Raw genomic sequence first — 21440 nt, 5'->3', positions numbered from 1 at the left:
GGGAAGAACAGGACTGTCACATAAGGTGAAGCTCAAGAGCTAAACAGGCCCTATCATTCAGTGTACCTCATTGGCTGTACGTTAAGAATTTTTCCTTTTAGTCTGGGGTTATGGGAAGCCATCAAGGAGCTTTAGGTACAAGAATGTTCCATCTGATTTTTTGTTTTTAAAAGAATACCTTGGCAAGGTCAGCGGGTGATGTGGTAGCTAAAGGCACTGGATTCCCACATGGCCGACTGCAGTTCAAGTCCAGACCTGGCAGCTTGCTTTCTCACTTTACCTTTCTCTCTCTCTGGTAAAATTAAAAAAAAAAAAAAGAATAAGTGGAATTAAAAATAAATAAATAGATATTGATATTTAAAAAACAAAAAAGAATACTTTGGCTATAAAGGGAAAATGGATTGGAGAATCAAAACCAGTTTAAAAAAAAGCTGCTATCATGGTCAAAAGGTGTCAAATGCTAGGAAAATAGTAGCAGTGGACAAGGAAGAAGTGTCTAGATAGAGAAAAAATTTAGGTGGCAAATGCAGTAAGACCTGGCTGTTTGCTGAATATGGACATGAAGGAAGAGAGGAGTAAATAATGGATGGACAGTGATGTCCTCTAACACAAAGGGCTCACAGTAAGACAGCAGTGGGAGTTCAATTTTGAACATGCTGTGTTTGAGGTACTCTCAAGATATTCAAGTGGTGGAACTGACTGGACAGATATCGTAAAGAGTTCAGAAGAAAGGTCAGGACTGAATATATAAATGTGTGGAGAAGAAGACACAGATAACTAAAGTCATAGGACCAACTGAGATTTTCCAGGAAGAGAGCAAGAAGAAAAGAGAATGTTAAGAGAATGATAAGAAACTGCAACTCTTGATAGGCTGAAGAAGAGAAGGTTTGATCAGTTTAGAGGAAGACACAGAAATGAAATGAGATGTGTGTGTGTTCTTACAGAAACCCAAGTGACAGGAGAGTGTTGGGAGTTTGAATGCTGAGAGAGCACAAGCAAAGGAAGAGAAACTTCTAAGAATTCTAGGAGCTACTTGTGGTAGAATAAAAAATGAGAGACCTTGGAAAAGGGTAAGTGAATATGTAAACCTTCAACAAGTTTGGCTAAGAAGGGAAGATAAAGTAATACCTTGCAGGACAGTAGGATCAAAGGTTTTTAGGTTGATTTTAAAAAGCAGGAGACTTGATAACATTTAATTATTGATTGGAAGGAAGCAGAAAGAATAGATCAGTATCCTATACAGACAAATGCATGCACAAGTTTCCTTTGAAGGACACAGGATCCAGTACACAGGTAGAAACAAATCTTTCCCGCTATAATAGGAAGAAGAAAATGACCAGTTTCTGCAGGTACATATAGCTCTGCAAATTTTATAGCAGAGAGCTGGGGTTTTTTGCCCTAGTGATTCTATTTTCGCCATAAAATATATAGCAATATTATCTGCTAAAAGTAAATAAAAAGAACAAAAAAGGAACCTGGAACTTTGGAGAGAAGGTCTGAAATAGTTAATACAGAGAGAAGGTAAGTACACTGAATGGAAAAGCACAGGAGCTTTACCAGACAGTGATGAAGCACAGAGGAGGCTCATAACTGTGATGTTCCAATGCTTCCCATATGCCCAGTTGTGTTACTTTCCTCAGCACCGTTCTGCAGCCCAGGGGATGACAGTTGGATTCATCTAGGACTGCAGTGTCTGCCAGTGAATTCAATAAAATGACTAAGGGACACGGAGGTGTGGAATATTAGCAGGCCTGACTGAAAAAGTGAATAGGAAACTGTTGACAGAGCTCCGAGCTGATGTGTGTGTGTGTGTGTGTGTGCATGGTGTGGGGGGAGGGGAATGGGAAAACAGCAGACGTAAAGTCTTATTCACAGCTCAAGTTCAAGACTGATAAATGGCCTTCAAGAGTACCTGAGAAAGGAATATAAAAGTCCCTCAATAGTTTGTGAATTCACTGACACAGTAACATAATATGGCAGCTACACTAAAGCGTAACTTCCCCAATGAAACAAACTTGACTCCAAAATTATCTCAAGGAGGCGTCACCAAACTAAGACAAAACATCACTCTCAGGAAGACCTAGAAACACTTAAAAATTGGTTGCTAAAGAAAATGATTTAAAAGTTTAGGTAGCTCTGAATCCCCCACCAAACGCTTGGTCTCTGCATTGTTACTTGGAAATGCTAGTATTATTGGAAGTAGAAACACAAATTGAAAAAAAAAGGGAGAAAGAAAGGAAAGGAGAGGAGAGGGTGAATTGTAATAAGTGAAGATCAAATAATAGGGTGTGAATACTGTATGTGGAGTACAAAGAGAGAAATAAGTTCTGAGGAGAGGATCAAACTGTTATAAAATCAAATGAAAAATGCAAGTTAACAGTACTTTAACCATTGTAAGTTTTATATAAACACAGATGAAAATTGTGGGGGCATGTATGCATTTTTCCATGGTGTTATTCTTTAATAAGAGTATTTACTACACTAAATACTATATAAAATAAAGATTCATCTCAAGATTTTAAATAAGCTTAAACAAAGATGAACATGTTACATACAAAGTCTTCTTTGGCACCAAGTCGATTTTGCCTGTCTTTTTCTAAGAGTTCCTCCAGAATGGACCAGGCTGTGAGGCTCACTCCTGGCCTCAAATTTAGGGGCTTATGAAGAATATTTTCATACATTTCAGCAACATCTCGGCAATAAAAAGGAGGCTGAAAAAAATAAAAAAGCAAAATAAAGAAACTTAGTGGTAACTGATTTATGCCAAAAACGGGGTTAAAATAAGTGGATTTGGCTTTGAGCTACAGGGAACAGTTGGGTCTGGATAGTTGCAAAACTGCACCAGCCTACCAGGGCATATACATCTGCAATGTACCCTTCTGAAACAGAGATTCTAAAACCCAGTACACCACAGAGCTTCATAAATGTTCACTGAATGAATTAAGACCAGTTTGTTCAACAGGACCTTGCACAGTCCTGTATTGTAAAATGACTCTTAATTCAATGATACACTTGGCTATACCATTATAGCTTAGGCAGAGGATAGGCTACATAGCCACCTGAATATGTGTAAGTACACTCTATCATGTTTGCATAATGACTGGCTAGTCTAATGACATACTTCCAGACGATACCCCTGTCATTAAGCAGTGTATATAAAACCGTAGATAGCTGTTAAACTGCAGACAACTTGTAATAATAATCTATTTTAGAGAAGACAACCACCAGTCTCCCCATAGGTATGATGACAGAATCACCTGAAATGGAGATTCAAGACAGATCAAATGTTAATTTCTTGAAATGTGGAAATAAACTTATTAAAACAAAGAGATTTCCAGTAGAAATAAAGACTGGAAAATAATGCTCCTTCCCCAGTACCTGTGACATCGAAAGAATTATGAATATACTTCCCCAAAATAAAAATGCTGGTGCCACAGTCTGAAAACCTGGGGTATAGTTCAACATGAACATTAGTCAGCTAATTATCTAGTTTAAAGTTGGTTATTTATTTATTTATTTAGGAGAGGTTTTTGCTATAGGGCATATGCACTCGCCAGAAAAGACAGAGAGATAGAAAGCGAGAAATAACCACCCTGCCCCGGGTGGGGTGGGTGGCCATGCCGCAGTCTCTTCTCCTCCATTCTCCTCTTGGGATCTTGGGCACACATGCACATGTGCCCGGCCTGAGTTAAAGCCACCAGGCTCGGGATTTGAACTGTGGTTGGCCATGTGGGAGTGTATTGCACCCCAACCAGCATGCCACCTGCTGACCCTCCTGTTGTTTTTTTAAATTGACTGAGGATGAGTGTGATTGCCAAAGAGACAGAAAGAGAAAGGGAGAGGGAGGAAGTGCTCCCCAGTGGAACACGGTCACACTGCATCCCCTCTTCCATTTCTGTATCCTTTCTGTCAGGATTTTGGGCATCCATACACACACAACCAGCATGTTTTACAAGCCACCAGGCTGGGATCGGAACTGCAGTTAGCCATGTAGGATGCAGCCCCCCGCTTATTATTTTTTTTTGGAGAGGTTTTTGCTATATGGTGCATGTACTTGCCAGAAAGACACAGAGAGACAGAAAGCGAGAAGTCACCCCCTGGGGGGATGGCCACACCACAATCCTTTCTCTTCCACTCTCCTCTTGGGGTTTTGGGTATGCATGTACATGTGCCTGGCATGAGTTTTAAGCTGAGACTTGAACCATCATCGACTATGTGGGAGTCCAGTGAGGGAACCATTATGCCATCTGCTGGTCCCCAAGCCCTAGGTCTTTTAACTAGTCCTAGTTCAAAATTTTAAAGTAAAGATTTTATTGTTTTAGAGGTTTTTGCCTTAGGGTCCATGTGCTTGTCAGAGAGACAGAGTCAGTGAGAGGGAAAGTAAGAAATCAACTATGGGGGGATGGCCATGCCGCAATTCCTTCTCCTCCATCCTCCTCCTAGGATTTTGGGCACATATGCACACACTCCTGGCTTGAGTTTGATGCCACTGGGTCCAGGACTCAAATCACGGTCGGTCATGTGGGAGTCCAGAAACTATATGCTGGTCCCAGGATAATTTTTTAAAGATTTTTGTCATAGGACACGTGCACTCACCAGAGAGAGACAGACACAGTGAGAGGGAGAGTAAAAAATCACCCCCTCGCCCCCAGGGACAGCCATGCTGCAAACCCCTCTCCATTTTCCTCTTGAGATTTTGGACATGAATGTACATATACATAGTGCGATTTTCAGGCCACCAGGTGTGGGACTCAAACTGTGGTAAACCATGTGGGAGTTCAGTGCCTTAACAACCATACCAGCCAGTGGTCCCAAAGTAAAAATAATGTTTTAAGTAAGGGAAGTGTTAAAGGTTTGTCAATTTTCCTCTTTTATAGGAAAGAAAAACTTTCACTTTTTGTCTCTTAAAATATAACTTTTTCTTAAAAGTTCTCATTAATGAAGTATATGTTTCAAACAATAATTTCTTTTTTGTAATTTCCAGAGGGCATGTGTGCTCACCAGCAGAAGAATCCCCCAATGGGGTGTGATCATGCTGCAATCCTTTTTTTCTCCATTTATCCATCCCATCGGGAGTTCAGGCATGCTTGCATATGTGCCCAGCATATTTTTCAAGTCTCTGAGGGGCTGAGACTCAAACCTTGGTCAGTCACCTGGAATCTAGCTCCCAATGTATAGTACTTAGCCACTATGCCACAGGGCCTGCCAAACATCACTTTGTTTCAATGAAATCTTTACTATATAGAGTTTGCAGGGAAGGGAAGAGGGAGTGATACCCAATGATGGGAAAAACTGTGCATCACTGTATTAAGTCTTAGAAAAATAAAATGTAAAACCCAAAAGTCATTGTTTTCTTAAATAAAACAGTTTGTTGATATATGTAAAAATCTTTTTTGTTCCATCTTTTAGAAATTAGAATGGCATTTGGTATAAACGGAATAAAAACAGATAATTTTAATGTTAGAAGTTAAGTGTCTATTTCTGAAAAGGTCAGTGGAATGAGAACACTTGAAGTAGTGATTAAAATGACAGGGAAATAATTATGTTAATTATAAAAACTAGTAACAGGGGCTGGCTCCATGGCATTGTGGGAATGCTCTGCTCAAGAGAAGCTGGATCCCACATGGTGACAATGGCTAGGATATCCAGCCTGGTGAGCTTGAAATGTACAGGGCATGTGAGTGAGTGCCCCCAAACTGGAGGACTGAAAGACAGGAGGAAGAGAATTTAGGCATGACCAGACTCTGTGGAGGATGCTCATGTCTCACACTCTCTTTCTCACTTTCATGTACATGTGCCCTATCATGAATAAAGAGAAACAATATTTAAAAATAGCGACAAAAAGGGCCTGCAGGTGATGCAGGGCTTAAAGTGCTGGACTCCCATATGGTTGGCCACAATTCGAGTCTAGCACCTGGCAGCTTGAAAATCTTGCTGGTTGGGATGCTAGTAGGTGGAGGAGTGGTTGTGAGGCTGGACTCCCACATGGTCAAGTCCTGGACCTGGAGACTTGAAATTCATACCAGGAGCATGTGCACGTGTGCCCAAAGTCCCAAGAGGAGAATGGAGGAGAAGGGATTATGCCATGGTCAATCCCTCTGGGGGTGATTTCTCACTTTCTCTCTCTCTCTGTGTGTCTCTCTCTGTGTCTCTGGCAAGTGCACATGCCCTATAGCAAAAATCTCATTGAAAAAAAGAAAAGAAAAGAAAATCATGCTGAGTGCATGTGCACGCATGCCCAAAATCTCAATAAGAGCATAAAGCAGAAGGGATTGCTGGTGGCCAACCCCTGGGGGGCCGGGGTGGGGAATTTCTCACTTTTCCTCCCTCTGTCTCTGTCTGTCTCTCTACAGCGAGCGCATGCACCCTATGCAAAAACCTAAAAACAAAACAAAACAAAAACTAGTAACAAAATGAATTTTTTCTTCTTGTGTATATCACTAATGTAGTTTTGGATCCATTTGACTAGGCCAACACTGTTTGCTTAATGTTATCTAAGTGCCCATGAGATTATTTAAAAAGAGCAAGAAAAACAACAAAGAAAAAAAAATTTAAAGGAAAAAAAAGAGAGCGAGAACCACATTAATAATGATATAGTGGAATAGTAATTTAATAGGAATACATACCAATCCATACAGCATTTCATATAGTACAGCACCAAGGCACCACCAATCTACCGTGTTGTCATAGGGCTGTTTTCTGATCACTTCAGGTGCAAGGTACTATGAAAAAGAATATTATTACAGCAACTCAATAAAAATTCAAGTCAAAATTTAGGAGAAATTGAGGAATTTAATTTTAGGTGTTACTATCACACTAAAAATGCTCTTTAGATTTACAACAGGTTGGGTGTTTTCATTCTGTAACAGTGGTTCTTAGCATCAGATACAGGCAATATTAACATTTTGCCACATTTGTTTTAGCTCATTAAAATAAGAAACAGCTTTATTAAGATACTCACCATGCAATTCACTCATTTCAAACTGTACAATTCGGTATCTGTTACCATATTCATAGAGTTGTATACCACCATTTAAATCACTGGCACATGATTTTTTTAAAAAAGGATTAAAAATATAACCAAATGGGGGGGCCAGCAGGTGGCATGGTGGCTAGGGGGCTAGACTCCCACATGGCTGACCGAAGTTTGAGTCTTGGACCTGTTGGCTTGTTTTCTCTATTTCCCTCTCACTTTTTCTCTCTCTCTCTGGTGAGTGCATGTGTTCGGTAGAAAATGGAAAAAAAAAAAAAAAAAAAAGAAAGAATTCCTTTAAAAATAGAATCAAATGCTTAAATAAGTCTAAGGTAAATTCTTTTTAAAAAGTTATTAAATTTGCAATAGGATATATGCACTTGCCAGAGAGAAGAGAGAGACAGAAGAAAAGTAAGAAAGCAGCCCCCAAGGGAGATGACCACACAGCAACCCCTTCTCCTCCATTCTCCTCTTAGGATTTTGGGTATGCATGAACTTACACATGGTGTGTTTTCTTTCTTTCTTTCCTTTAAAAAATTTTTTTATTTATTATCATTATTTTAGTTTTTTGAAGTTGACCAGAGAGAGACAAAGAGAGTGAAGGAAAGTGAGAAAGCATACTGCCGAACCGTGGTCAGCAATGTGGGAGTCCAGCTGCCTTAACCACCATGCCACTTGCTGGCCCTACATGGTGTATTTTCTAATTGGCTGGGTTTGGAACTTGAACTGCATACTTGACCATGTGGGATCCAGTCACCTGAACCACCATGCTACCTGGCTGACCCAGTGTAAGGAAAACTCTTTGTTAGTTTACTCAAAAGGGACTTGCAGTATCTCATAATAGGTTAAAAATACCAACTATTAATGAATTCTAAATGTTCAGAAGGGAGGATTTTCAGGTATCACCAGCTAGCTGAAAGTTGAAATGACCATTTTTATTCTACTTTCCTTATTTCAAATTTGTATATGCAATTTGTGATTCATATTTGCATTTTATACATGATTACATGAATGAGAAATGAGACATAATTCTTACCTCTGGTGTCCCACAAAATGTGGTGGTGGTGTCAGAAATAGCAATTCCTTCTTTACAAAGCCCAAAATCTGTTAAGACCACATGTCCCTGACAAAGACAGGGGCAGTTAAGATAAAACAATGCATGGACATAAATTCATAATTTCAAAACCCTTTTTATTCTGACATAATTATAGACTCACAGCAAATTGCAAAAATAGCACAGTCTGGTATCCACCTCACCCAGATCCCCGTGAAGCTGTGTTATATAACTGCAGTACAGTATCACACAGGAAAACTGACACTGGAACAGCACTGTGAACCAGACTTCAGTTTTCACTATCTATCACATGCATGCTTTTGAGAGTGTACATAACCCGAATCAATATTGATGTATACGTCTGGTGTCATGACCACCACAATCAAGGCGGAGAACTATTCTATCACAAAGGAAACCTTTCGTGCTACCCCTTTGTCTTTGAACTCTCTATTCTCTTGGACCTTGTCCCCCATAACCACCAATCTGTGCTAGCTGTCTATTTGTCTTTTTTTTTTTTTTTTTTGAGAGGTTTTTCACTATAGGGCGTGTGCGCTCGCCAGACAGACAGAAACAGAGACAGAAAGCGAGAAATCACCCCCCAGGGGGATGGTCACACCGCAATCCCTTCTCCTCCATTCTCCTCTCGGGATCTTGGGCACGCACGCACACACACCTGGCGTGAGTTTTAAGCCACCGGGTCCGGGACGCGAACCACGGTCGACTACATGGGAGTCCAGCGACATAGCCATTCCGCTAACTGCTGGTCCCTGTGCTAGCTGTCTATAGTTTTGTTGTTTCAAGATTATTATACAGATGGACTCATACGTACAGTGTGAAACCTGACTTCTTTTGACCAAGCATCACAATGAACAAAACTGTGAACTAGTAGATTTTTTTTCAAAGACAATACTTACCATTGAATCCAAAAGAATATTTTCTGGTTTCAAGTCTCTGTCAAAGTAAAAGGAAAGAAAATCAGAACTTAGCAGTAACAAACACAACATTAAAAAGTCAGCTTACAAGTAATATTTTAAAAATGTACCTGTACACTATTTTGATGGAATGCAAATAACCCAGTGCACTGGCAATTTCAGCAGCATAAAACCTCGCTCTGTGTTCAGGAAAGGACCGTTCTCTTTGTAAGTGAAAAAACAGCTATAAAATCAGAGGATAGGAGGCTGTTAGGATCATTCACACATACCATCAAGCTAATATATTCTGTAGCTATGAAAGTAGGAATTATTTTTGTTACTTTGAGCATGAGATAAAAATGTAACACAACTGTGATTTTTCCCTTTTCCACGTCCCCACCTAACAATCATTCTCTCTCTTGAACTTCATATCTTCGTTTACTCTTGCTAACATTCCTCCTCTCCCATTTACTCCTCAGGCCTGAATGTGGCAGCATCCTCACCTTTCCAGGAAAGCCCTCTGGAAAAGACTATCAATGAAGATGAACAATCTTGATATTGACATGCAATTATCTTATTGTGCCTTTCTGGACTATTTTTTCCTTTTAAAAAAACACGCTATTAAAAACTACTAACTAGCAAAACAAATATAACACAGATATAATCTGCTTCAGCCAGACACTATTTTTAGAAAAAAATCTGAGTTAGAAACTAGAATTTTTTTTTGGTAGAAATTCATATTGCATCTCTGCACCATTAGGTCCAAATTCCAATGTAATGGTAGCAACTGAATAGAGCTAAACACCAGCTAGATTCTCCAGTTCATTTCTTTTCTTGCCTTTTTTTTTTTTAAGTTTATTTCTTTCTTCTGTGAGTGAAAAGGATGAAGGGAGAGAAGGAGAGAGAGAGAGCAAACATGCCCAACAGGCTCCTGTTGCTGTGATCCACCACCAGTTTTCAGCCAGCTGAATTATCACCACGCACATGCCTGAGAGGTCTTCGGACTAGAATCAGGAATCTTCCCATGTGGAATTGCCTCACAGAGTACTGTGTTTTATGGCTGGGCTACTATCTCCCCCTCCTCCACCCCTGTTTATTTCTAATAGTTCCTAATTATTATTATTATTATTTTTAAAGGTTTCTGCCAATATTATATGTGTGCTCACCAGAGGGAGACAAGGAGAGGGAAAATGAGAAACCACTGCAATCCCTTCTCCTCCTAGAATATTACGAACACATGCACAATCATGTGGCATGGTTTTATTTTTTTAAAGACATTTTTGGTTTAGAGTGCATACACTTGCCAGAGAGAGAGAGAGACAGACAGACACAGTGAAAGGGAAAGTGAGAAATTGCCCCTCCCCCCTTTCAAGCTACTGGTTCTGGTACTCAAACTGCAGTCCACCTGGCATGATTTTTAAGTCACCATGTCTAGAACTTCAACTGGAGTCAGCCACATGAGAATCCAGTGCCTTAACCACCACACCACCTGTTGCCCCCTAGGTTCCTAATTCTTATTTTTTACAACCTGTTCCTTAGCCATTTAGTTTCCTGTCTGGGGAAAGTTTGCACTAGGTTCTTTGGCTTCTAAGACAATAATATTTCCTTGGGTCTTCTACTCCGTTGGAGAATTCCATCAGGAGCCAGAAAGGCTCCAGATACTGCAGGGTAATAGGGTTTCTCCTCTCAGACCTGTTATTCTTTCTGCAGGTATCCTTCCCAGGTAACCTAATCCTCTCTAATGATTTTAACTACCACTTCCATGTTGATGTCTCCCACAAGGACATCCCCAGGCCTGCCCAGAAAAGCTTTTACTGCAAAGACCAATTGCCTGCTGCTCTTTCTTACAAAAAATATTTTACAAGCCAACAAATTAAACTTGACTAAAACAGAGCCCCTTATGTTCTCCTGCAGAGTTACGGTTGCTATTACATTCTCTCTGGTCTTCTAAGCCAGGGGAGGAAATAAGCATGAGGCAAAGAGTCAGGTTTTAAAGCTGATCAGACTCAGATTCAAATCCTGGTTCTTTTCTTATGGGGGAGTTTATTTAACCTCTCTGATTCTCAAAGATTGCTGTTGTTTCTTCAACAATAACCTCTTCTGAGAGGTTGTGTATAAAGGCCGGTTATAGCAGATCCTGACAGGGACAAATGGGAGTGGACCTGAGTTTCACCTGAACTGCTCTTTTCCCCTTAACCCGGACACACACCCAGTGAATAAATTCTGTTTTTATCTTCTCATTATTTCTGGAACACTTCTGCCTTTTTACCCCTACCACTGCTTTTATCAGTGGTGGCCTGCCATGGTAACTATACTCCTAAGACTGATCTCCTAATCCCGTCTGTCCAACATACTACTTCTACTGCCAACAACCTACAGTGAACATTTGACCATGTCACTAATAACAGCCAAGACTGATTGTTTACTAGATCAAAAGGTACTACACTAAGGACTTCATATGTTTGTATTATTTAATCCACTCAACAATGCTGAGGTAGGAAATTAATTAGGAAGCTAAAGCTCAGAAAGCCTAACTTATCAGCCTAGTATCAGAAGACTTATTTGTTTATACTCTACTTTTCTTCAAAAAAGATGTGAAGTACTATAAAAAAAATAAGTATTACATATCAAATATAAACATTAGGGGGAGAACCACAGTATTTATTAATAATAGGGCAAACATGATGAGACCACACTTACTCTGCCTCTCTCTAGCCTTTCTCCTCATCTTTATTTCCTTTCTACTTACCAACCCCCCACTTAAGGCCTCCTCCACTCACCCCAACATTCCAGTATATTTCGTTCTCTTAGCCAAGCGCATGATTTAGATGGCAAGTCTACCTTTCCCATCTTTGCTGCTCAGTTTATGAGCAGTAACTGTAAAAAGGGCCCAATAGTCCTAAAACAGCATGAAGAGACCACAGATATAGCAGAATCTTGTAGTAGGATCTCATTGGCAGTTGGATGCCTCTCATCAACAATTCAGAGACACAGGGTGGTCCCTAAGAACGGGCTCTGCAGTCTAGGTTAAATCCAGGTCCCCACACTTACGAGAACATCATGACACTGAGAAAGTTACTCAGCCTCTCTGAGACTCAATTTCCTTCTCTATAGTATAAGCACAAGAGTATTTGCCTCAAAGAGCTTTGATGATTAACTGAAATAATGCATGTAAAATAATTGCAAAGTGCTAGACTCTCAATAAATTCTCATTACTTGTTAGCATTCGGACATGCACAAAACATATATAAAATGACAACCTTAAATGTAGCAATAATGCCAGGTCATCTACCCTGAATCAGGGTTCCTAGGGGACTCAAAATCTTGCCTTAGAGACTGAACTATGAATCAGCAGTAAAGTATGATGCTTGGCTAGGCTGATCCCCATGGGAAGACTCAGGGATCATGCCCAGAACCCGCCTCCCCCCCCAAGTATATTGGCATATGTGTGCCCATGATCTGGGGCAGTTAAAGGTGGGTGTGGATGGAGACACCATGACCCTGTTGGGGGTGCTGTCTCACTCTTTCTTTTTGTTCATGCAAGAAATGATTAAATAAACTTAAAAAAAAAATACAGTCTCTTGGGCCAGCTGTGACATGGTGGCTAAGGGGGCTGGATCCCATGTGACTGAATGTGCAGTTTGAGTCCTGGACCCAGTAGCTTGAGAAACATGCCAGGCACATGTGTGTGTGTGTGCCCAAAACCTTGAAAGGAGGAAGAAATGGAAGAGAAGAAACTGTGGCATTACCATCTCCCATCAGGGATGCTATCTCACTTTCTTTGTCTCTTTCTGGTGAGTATGAGTACATGTACTCCCTAGCAAAATATTAAAAAGACAAAAAACATCCTGCCTCTGCACTGATGAGTCTTAAAATGGTTCTGTCACAGATGAAGTGAGTTAAATAACAATTTTTACAACCTTCCCCCCCAAATTATCTTTGTATGTCTAATCATCATTTAGATATAAAAACTAAATAAAAACTGTTCTTTCTTCTAGTTCCTTTATTCTATGGCTTAATGTTAATACAGTAAGATTGAAATACTCTTTTTCTACTCTATCTGCTCTGAGATTACCCCTAAAGACAGAAGAGTATCAGTTAAGATCATTTTTAGGTCAAGCCATGGTGGTGCAGTGATATAGCACTTTGCAATGCTGGAAGCCATATGGAAGACTGGGGTCTGGTTCCGAAGCTTTCTTGTACATACAGAGGAAGAGTGGATGTGACTGTGTTCCTGGCTAGCTGAGAAGGGCTGAAGAATGTGGCATGAAAGTCTGTTGAATGTGCTTGTTTGCCCTTCCTCTTTTCTCTCTCCCTTACTCTCTCATGACAGATGGAGATAAACTAAAAAAAAAAAAAAATTCTTTAGAGAAATTCACATATAAAAATCAAACAAATTAGAAAGTATGAGGTTTGAGAAGTAGAAAAACAGGAGTAATCAGCTGCCTAGATTTTGAAATCAGACTTCCTGAGGTCAATTCCTGCCTAATACTTACTAACCATATGACTTCCACAAGTTACCTAGTTTCTCTGTGCCTCAGTTTCTTTTATATTAAAAAATTAACCAGGTGCCATTTAACTCCAGTCAGAATGGCTATGATCAAAAAGATAAAGAATGACAAGTGCTTGTGAGGCTGTGGTGAAAGGGGAACCCCCTTCAGAGTTTACCTTAGACTTATTTAAGCATTTGATTATATTTTAATCAATCCTAATGGCGTGATTTCTCACTTTCCCCCTCACTGTCTCTCCCTCTCTCCAGAAAGTACACGTCTTAGGGCAAAACCTCTTTAAAAAATTACAATGATTGGGACCAGCAGTTAGCATAATGGCTATGTTGCTGGACTCCCACATAGTCGACTGCGGTTTGAGTCTCGGACCCAGTGGCTTAAACTCACGCCGGGCGCATGTGTGTGTGTGCCCAAGATCCCGAGAGGAGAAAGGAGGAGAAAGGATCGCAGAGTGGCCATCCCCCCTGGGGGGTGATTTCTCGCTTTCCGTCTCTCTGTCTCTCTCTGTGTGTTTGGCAAGTGCATGCACCCTATAGCAAAAACCTCTCCAGAAAAAAAAAATTACAATGATTAAATGTAACTAATTTTTTTTTAAAGGTGATTGTGAAGATAAAATAATATAAACAAAGAATCAGAGCTGGGCACATGAGTACATATCAGGTATTACTGCATTTATCATAACAGCAGCATTTCCCAAACTGTATTTCAATATCCCTCTGAATCAGTTTTGGGGGCTATTATTAATGGATTTGGTTCAAACAAAAAAGGCAACTGCATGGCAAAAAAGAAAAAGAAAAAAAAGAAATTCTTTAAAGAAATTCTCATTTTGTTTAAGGCAAAATTTCTCAAAGTCATTAACATGCTGAAACATACTGTGAGTCACCAAGGAGGAGTTACAACATGGAACGTTTCCCAAACTGACATCATCATAGAGCCCTTTATTAAAAGATTATCTCATCTGATTAATAGTTTGTACATTTTAGAAAATGACAGACTGAAGTAGTATTTATATGCAGCTGTTGAAATAATAATTACCTAAATTACAAATCCTGTTTTTATTTTAATATTTCAGTATATTATTATTGTTATATAGGTTAGTGACAAATCTATCCATGAAGTCTATGGCTTTGTACCAATGGTCTTTTAGGAACCTTCCCAGCTGCACCATATGCTGAAGAGCCCTGTGTTATACTTCTCCACATCCTGTTTTTATTTACACAGTACCCTGAATATTGTTGCAACTCAACAAACAGTTGATAATTCACTGTCCTCCTAAAACTTAGAAGAAAGGAAAAACTTAAACTTATTTTTCTAAACATTAATATTAGAAAACTAAGTGTAAAACTTACCTCTCCTCCATTAACAAAATCCAGAACAAAGTAAAGCTTTTCAGTTGTTTGGAAAGAATAATGTAAACCAACCAGAAATGGATGTTTCACATTTTTCAAGAGCACATTACGTTCTGCCATAATATGCTTTTGCTGGAAAAAAAGATAAAAGATCAATTTGTATTATGCACCACAAAAAATTTTTGCTAATTGAGAAAATGGACTCAGGAGAAATGATAGCTATTTTATTTTACCTCTTTTCTGTTGAGAACTATTTTTTTCTGTAGCACTTTGACAGCATAAAATTTTCCATCCATTTTCCGTTTTGCAAGAAGAACCTGTTGTAGTTAAAGATTTGAGTATACTATTAGAAATGTCAATATTTTGATACGAATAATTCCCTTGTCAATAAATGTATACTTCTTGAATTAAAAATAAAATTGCTAGAGGGTGCATGTACTCATAGAGAGAAAATGTAAGTGAGAGGACCTCCTCCCAGTAGAGGATGGTCAGATCACAATTCTTTCTTTCTCCTTCATTTCTCATCTTTTGGGATTGTGAACATGCATGCACACATGCCTAGTGTGATTTTCAGGCTGCCAGATCTAGGACTTCAGCTGCATGACTGTCCATGTGGGATTCAGTTGCCTTAACCATGCCACTGGCTGCCTCCAAAATGAATTATTTTATATATAGGTTTCTCTTACAAGTTTTGGATTCTGAAGAGTTTAGAGGAAGAAGTACCATGTATAACTGAGTATTTGTAATGGGCTGGGTTGCATGCAGACACTTAGGAATCTGAAGAAAACTAGAGGATCTCTCATCAGAAAAAGTTAGATATACTCAATCAAGCTTTTGTAAATAATTGTTAAGAGACTCAAGATTGCTCATAAGCTAAATTGTGTAACAAGTAAATAACAGGTTATGGGCTTTTTAAGATCACCTGACATAGGAACCAGTGATAATACTGGGCCTTCCTTCCCAGTTATCTCGTTGGTCTTCCCTCTCAAAACATTGAACCTAAGTCTGCGTATGTAAAAACATCAGGTGAATCCTACTAGAAGGTCTTCCTACAGTATATTTGACCAGCATGCCTCAAAACTATCAAGGTCATCGAAACGTGGAAAGTCTATGAAACTATCACAGCCAAAGAGAAGCCTAAGGGGACATGACAGATAAATCTAACGTGGTATCCTGAAGGGGATCCTACAACAAATAAGGACTTCAGCAAAAAACTAAGGAAATTTGAATAAAGGATGGACTTGAGTTAATGTTGACATGTCAATATCAATTCATTAATTGGAAAAAATGTGCCATCGTAATGTAAAATGTTAGTAAGCAAGCAAACTGTGCGCGAGAGAGAGGGTTGGGAACTCTGTTCTTTCTGCTTAACATTTCTGTAAATCTAAGACTGTTTTAAAACAGTCACTAACAAAATCTGTTACTGATAAAGATGGAATAAATATATTTTCAGGGTTGAAAAACATCCTCGGCTCAACTACTGGCATTTTTCTCACTTACCATTCTCTTGTTCTCTACAGTGTCAGACTTGGTCAAACATTCCTTCCTTTCTAAATTTTTCCTTGACAATTTCCCACCTGTCTAATCTTTTCTTCTCTAATATTTTGGCCAGTTTCTCTTCAAGTACATTCCAAGAAAAAAATTCAAATAATGTGGCAATTTGTAGGTACTAATTCCCTTCAAATAGGCCTCTTCCACAGCCCAACCCCAGTAGGGTAGCAAATTTGGAGAATAGACAAGTTAAAAAGCAAATGGGCGAATGGAAATTAAAACCAAGATCACACACTGGAGAAGAGTTTAAAATTAATAGGTTGCTATTATTTTATTATTATTTTTTTTAGGTTTTTGCCATAGATTGCATGTGCTCTCTGGAGAGAGAGTCAGTGAGAGGGGCTGAGAAATCACCCCTCAGGGAAGATGGCCACACTGCAATCTCTTTACCTCCATTCTCTTGTTGGGATTTGGGGCACACATGCACACATGGCTAGTGTGATTTTCAAGCTTCCAGGTCCAGACTCAACCCATGGTCAGCCATGTGGGAGTCCAGCGTTGTTAACCACCATGCCACTGCTGGCCCTAGATTGCCATTATCTATGTTCGGTTTATCACACATATTTTCCTTTTTTTTTCAAACAGATTGTGAATTTAGATTTGGTTTATTTTCCTTTTCTTATTTTCCTTTTCTTTGTTTTATTATACTTTGTTTCTAATGATTTTCTAAGATTTAAACTTTAATTTCCAGAAGGTACATGTGCTTGCCAGAAAGAGGCAGAGACGAGACAGGAAAGGGGAAGGAAAACATCCCTCAATGGGGTATGGTCACACTGCAATCCCTTCTCTTCCATTTCTCCACAGTTGTCAGGATTTTGACATGCAAACACACATGCCTGGAATGCTTTCTAAGCTATGAGGGCTGGGATTCAAACCACAGTTGGCCATGGGGGATATGGCTCTTTTAACCACTGGGGTATGGGGCTAACTCAAGATTTCAAATTTTTATTAAACAAAGTATACATTTAAAAAAACCTCACAAATCATTTTAGCTGCATAAATCCTTACAAAGTGAACACACCTATGTACCCATCATCCAGGTCAAAAAATAAAACACTGCCAGTGGCATGAAGCCTTTCTTTTGTCCCCAGGCCAGTCACTACTAATCCATCTTCTCCTCAAAGGTAACTACCACTATCTCAACTTGCAATTAACACAGGTAAATTTTGCCTTTTTCTTAATTTCATGTAATTAAAATCACATGGATCAATTTGCCTCTGTTTCACTTTTTTGTTTGGTTTTTAGTTTTCTGTTGTTGTTGTTGTCATAGGGCACGTGTGCTTGCCAGAGAGAGACAGTGAGACAGTGAGAAATCACGTCCCAGGGGGATGGCAATATCCCCCTTCCTCTTGGGATTTTGGAAAATTAAGCACCTGACTTGATTTTCAAGTCATTGGGTCCAGAAATCAAATCGTGGAGTTGGCCATGTTGGATCCAGCCCCCTTACCACTATGCCATTTGCTGGCCCTATGTTTCTTGTCTCTCATGAATATTCATTAATGTTGTGGCAAGTAGCATAGTTTTCATTGCTGATCAGATTATTACATCATAGGGCATATCACAATGTACCTACTCTTTCACTGATATAGCCTATGAATGATGTTACAATATTCCTGCCCACACCTTTTCCAGTGCATATCCATTTTTGTCGAATATATAGCTATGAGGAAACTGATATGTTATGTAATATATACATTCGACCTCAATAACTAACACCAGTCTTCAACAGCAAAAAAGACACAAAAAATACTTAGGAATAAATCTAATTAAAGAAATGCAAAAATCCTAAATGGAATGCTATAAAATATTATTAAGAAAAATTAAAGATAAACTAAATAAATAATGGGATATACCACAGTCATGGATAAGAAGACTAGATATTGTAAAAATGACAATTCTCACCAAATCATCTACAAATTTAACACAATCTCAACAAATTCTAGCAGAGCCTATGCAGAAATTGACACTGTGATTCTAAACTTTAAATAGGTATAGAAAGTCTCTTAAACAAGAAAAGGGAGAGAAGACTGGTTCTGTGGATCAAGCTACAGTTTTCAACTCATTGTGGTATTAGTGCAAACACAAACAATAGACTAGAAAAATAAAAGATGAACTGTGTAAATGGAAATATAAAACATAAAACCCCACTCCCTGACCCCAAAATATACTGTAAAGCTGTGATAATCAAAACAACTTGGTATTGGCACAAAAACAGACAGGTGAATCAATGGAATAGAATAGAGACCCCAGAAATAAAGCCCCAAACATACAGCCAACTAATTTTTGACAAAGGATACCAGTCAATCCAGTGGGAAAAGGAAAACCTCTTTAGCAAATAGTGCTGGAAAAACTGGGTATCCACATGCAGAAAAATGCAACTGGATCTCCATCTTTTACTATTAACAAAAATCAACCCAAACTGGGTCAAAGATCTGAACCTAAGACCTCAAACTATGAAACTACTGGTAGAAACACTGGGGAAACTCTGGGAGACACTGGAGTAGGCAAAGGCTTCTTAAATAAAAACCCCACACTCAGGCAATAATCCCAAAAATAAACAAGTGGGATTACATTGGATTAAGAAGTTTCTGCACAGTGAAGGACACGGTAATTAGTGTGAATTGATAACATTCAGAATGGGAGGATCATTTTGTAAACTATGACTCAGATAAGAGACTGAACCAGAATACACAGGGAACTCAAGTAGCTTACCTGGAAAAAAAAAAAAAAAAGATTAACCCAATTAAACGATGGAAAAATGGGCTGAACAAAAAACTCTCTAACACGAACAGCTGAAAAGCATATAAGGAAATGCTCAACATCCCTCATCATGAGGGAGATGTGGATTAAAACCACAATGAGATACCACTTAACCCAGTCATAATGGCGAAGATTAAAAATACAAAAAATGGTAAGTGTTGGCAGGGTTGTGGTGAAAGGGGAACTCTCCTACACTGCTGGTGGGAATGTAAATTGGTCCAGCCACTGTGGAAAACAATACGGAGGTTCCTCAAAGAACTACAAATAGAACTACCATATGATCCAGCAATTCCATTCCTGCGTATATACCCAAAGGACAGGAGAATGCTCAGTAGGAAAACCTTTTGCACATCAATGTTTATTGTAGCATTATCACAATTGCTAAGACATGGAACCGATTCAAATGTCCAGGAACAGATAAATGGATTGAAAAAGTGTGGTACATATATTGTGGAATATTACTCAGACATAAAAAACAAGACCCTGGCATTTGATAGAAAGTGGTTGAATATGGAAGATTTATTGCTGAATGAAGCAAGCCAGGCTATGAAAGAGACACATTGTATGTCTCCACTTAATATATACCAACTGTCCACACTCTATGGTAGAGACCAAAAGATTTGAGGACATAAAAGCCGTCAAAATAGATATGAACACTGGAGACAGTGTGGAAGGAGGGTGGGAGGGGGGAAGAGTATAGGGAAGAAGATCAGGAAGAAGAAATAGAGAACAAGACATTTGTGGGACACAGAAATGGTTTATTATCTGCTGATGATAATGTATATAATATTCTCAACCGGACTGGTTTGAGGTGTATTTCATGTTGGCTAAATTCTCTTTATAAGCCAAATGATGTATAGGAATTGAATGTTTAAAGTAATAATAATAGCAATAAAATGGAATTTTACAAAAAAGGAATTAAAAACATAAAATCCAAAGACAGATCTGTGAAATGTAGACAGTGGATATATGACAGATGCCTCGCAGGTCAGTGGGCAAAGAACAGTCTTTTCATAAATTGTGTAGGATCAGCTGGATATCCATATAAGAAAAAAAATGAACTGCAATCATACACCTCACATGGTGACTCTAGATCTAAACATGAACTTTCTAAAAGATACAAAAAAAAAAAAAAAAAAAATTCCCAGAGTGCATCTGAAGAGAAACAGAGAGAAAAAGTAAAAAAGTACTTTACATGAGGCATAATCACACCACAATTCCTTCTTCTCCACCTCTCCCTCCTTTCAGGATTTTAGGCACGCATGCACACACACCTGGAGTGTCTTCTCAGCCACCACGTCTAGGACCTGAACCATGTAGTAGGCCACGTAGGATCCAGCTGCCTTAACCACCAGGCCACAGCCTGGCCTGGCCTGATAATGCTTTTTCTTTCTATTTTTATTTATTTATTTTTAAAAGATTTTTGCCAAAAGGTGCATGCGCTTGCCGGAGGGAGACAAGACAGAGAGATACAGAGAAGGACAAAGAGTGAGAAATCATCCTCTAGAGGGGATAGTCATGCCACAATCACTTCTCTTCCATTCTCCTCTAGGGATTTTGGGCACACATTCACATGGAGTGTTTTTCAAGCAGTCAGGTCCAGGACTTGAATCCATGGAATTGGCCAGGTGAGATTATCTAGATCCTTAACCACATGTATCTTGCTAGCCCAGATAATGCTTTTGTTTTTAATGACAGACTATTCCTGGCATCCCAATGGAATTGTGGCATTTTGAAAGCAGGATCTATTTCTAACTCCCCATTGCTTATACTAGCATGATGTCTTGCACAGGGCAGGTGATCAATATATATGTGTTGAATGAATAAACACATATGGCTTTAATTGTATGGTCAATTTCTAGTGTCCAGGGAACTCAGAAAACAAACTAGAGTTACCAAAAGCAATAACTACAACAAAACATAATAAACATGTACACATTCATTTTTACTTCAGATTGGACAGTAATGCAAAAGAGCTTTTAACGCTATTTGATTACAGCTTCATCTATGATGCTCTTCCTTGTAACACCAGCCTTAAGAGATTCTCCTCCCTTGGTGTGGCTATGCTGTCAAGTTATGTGATTCATCTGACACTGGAGAGGAATAAGTATGGCCTTTACACATTCCTTTTTTCCCCAAATGATTATTTACACAGCTGCTCATTTCTGTCTTTCTAGTCTGAGCTTAAATAGCTCATCTTCAAAGAAGCCATCCTTGACCAGTCCAGCTAAGGGGGACTGACCCTATTGTTCTGCACTCTGCCTTGTCCTTCATTTCCTTTACAACCCCAGTACTATCTGTAAATTATTTACTTGACTGTATATTTTTAATTGA

At 39.0% G+C, this 21440-nt stretch overlaps 1 protein-coding gene and 1 long non-coding RNA gene across 4 annotated transcripts in view; one reads left to right on the top strand and one right to left on the bottom strand.

The window, feature by feature from the left end:
- The window catches only part of LOC102480826 (uncharacterized), a 27550-nt gene extending 25014 nt beyond the window's left edge, over window positions 1-2536 (top strand). The window contains exon 4 of the long non-coding RNA XR_334809.3: window positions 945-2536. This is a non-coding gene — a long non-coding RNA (uncharacterized LOC102480826). The remainder of the gene's footprint in view (window positions 1-944) is intronic.
- The window catches only part of SGK3 (serum/glucocorticoid regulated kinase family member 3), a 135385-nt gene that overhangs the window by 7364 nt on the left and 106581 nt on the right, over window positions 1-21440 (bottom strand). For all 3 annotated transcript variants that reach the window (XM_014588587.2, XM_014588588.2, XM_006150457.3), the window contains 7 exons: window positions 15029-15112; window positions 14796-14927; window positions 9070-9182; window positions 8942-8978; window positions 8010-8096; window positions 6627-6722; window positions 2556-2711 (listed from right to left, as the gene is read on the bottom strand). In XM_014588587.2, coding sequence (XP_014444073.1) covers window positions 2556-2711; window positions 6627-6722; window positions 8010-8096; window positions 8942-8978; window positions 9070-9182; window positions 14796-14927; window positions 15029-15112 — 705 coding nt within the window. The remainder of the gene's footprint in view (window positions 1-2555; window positions 2712-6626; window positions 6723-8009; window positions 8097-8941; window positions 8979-9069; window positions 9183-14795; window positions 14928-15028; window positions 15113-21440) is intronic.

Source organism: Tupaia chinensis, unplaced genomic scaffold, assembly GCF_000334495.1.
Source record: "Tupaia chinensis unplaced genomic scaffold, TupChi_1.0 Scaffold000288_2, whole genome shotgun sequence".
NCBI lineage: Eukaryota > Metazoa > Chordata > Mammalia > Scandentia > Tupaiidae > Tupaia > Tupaia belangeri.
This window is presented reverse-complemented; position numbering and strand designations above follow the sequence as displayed.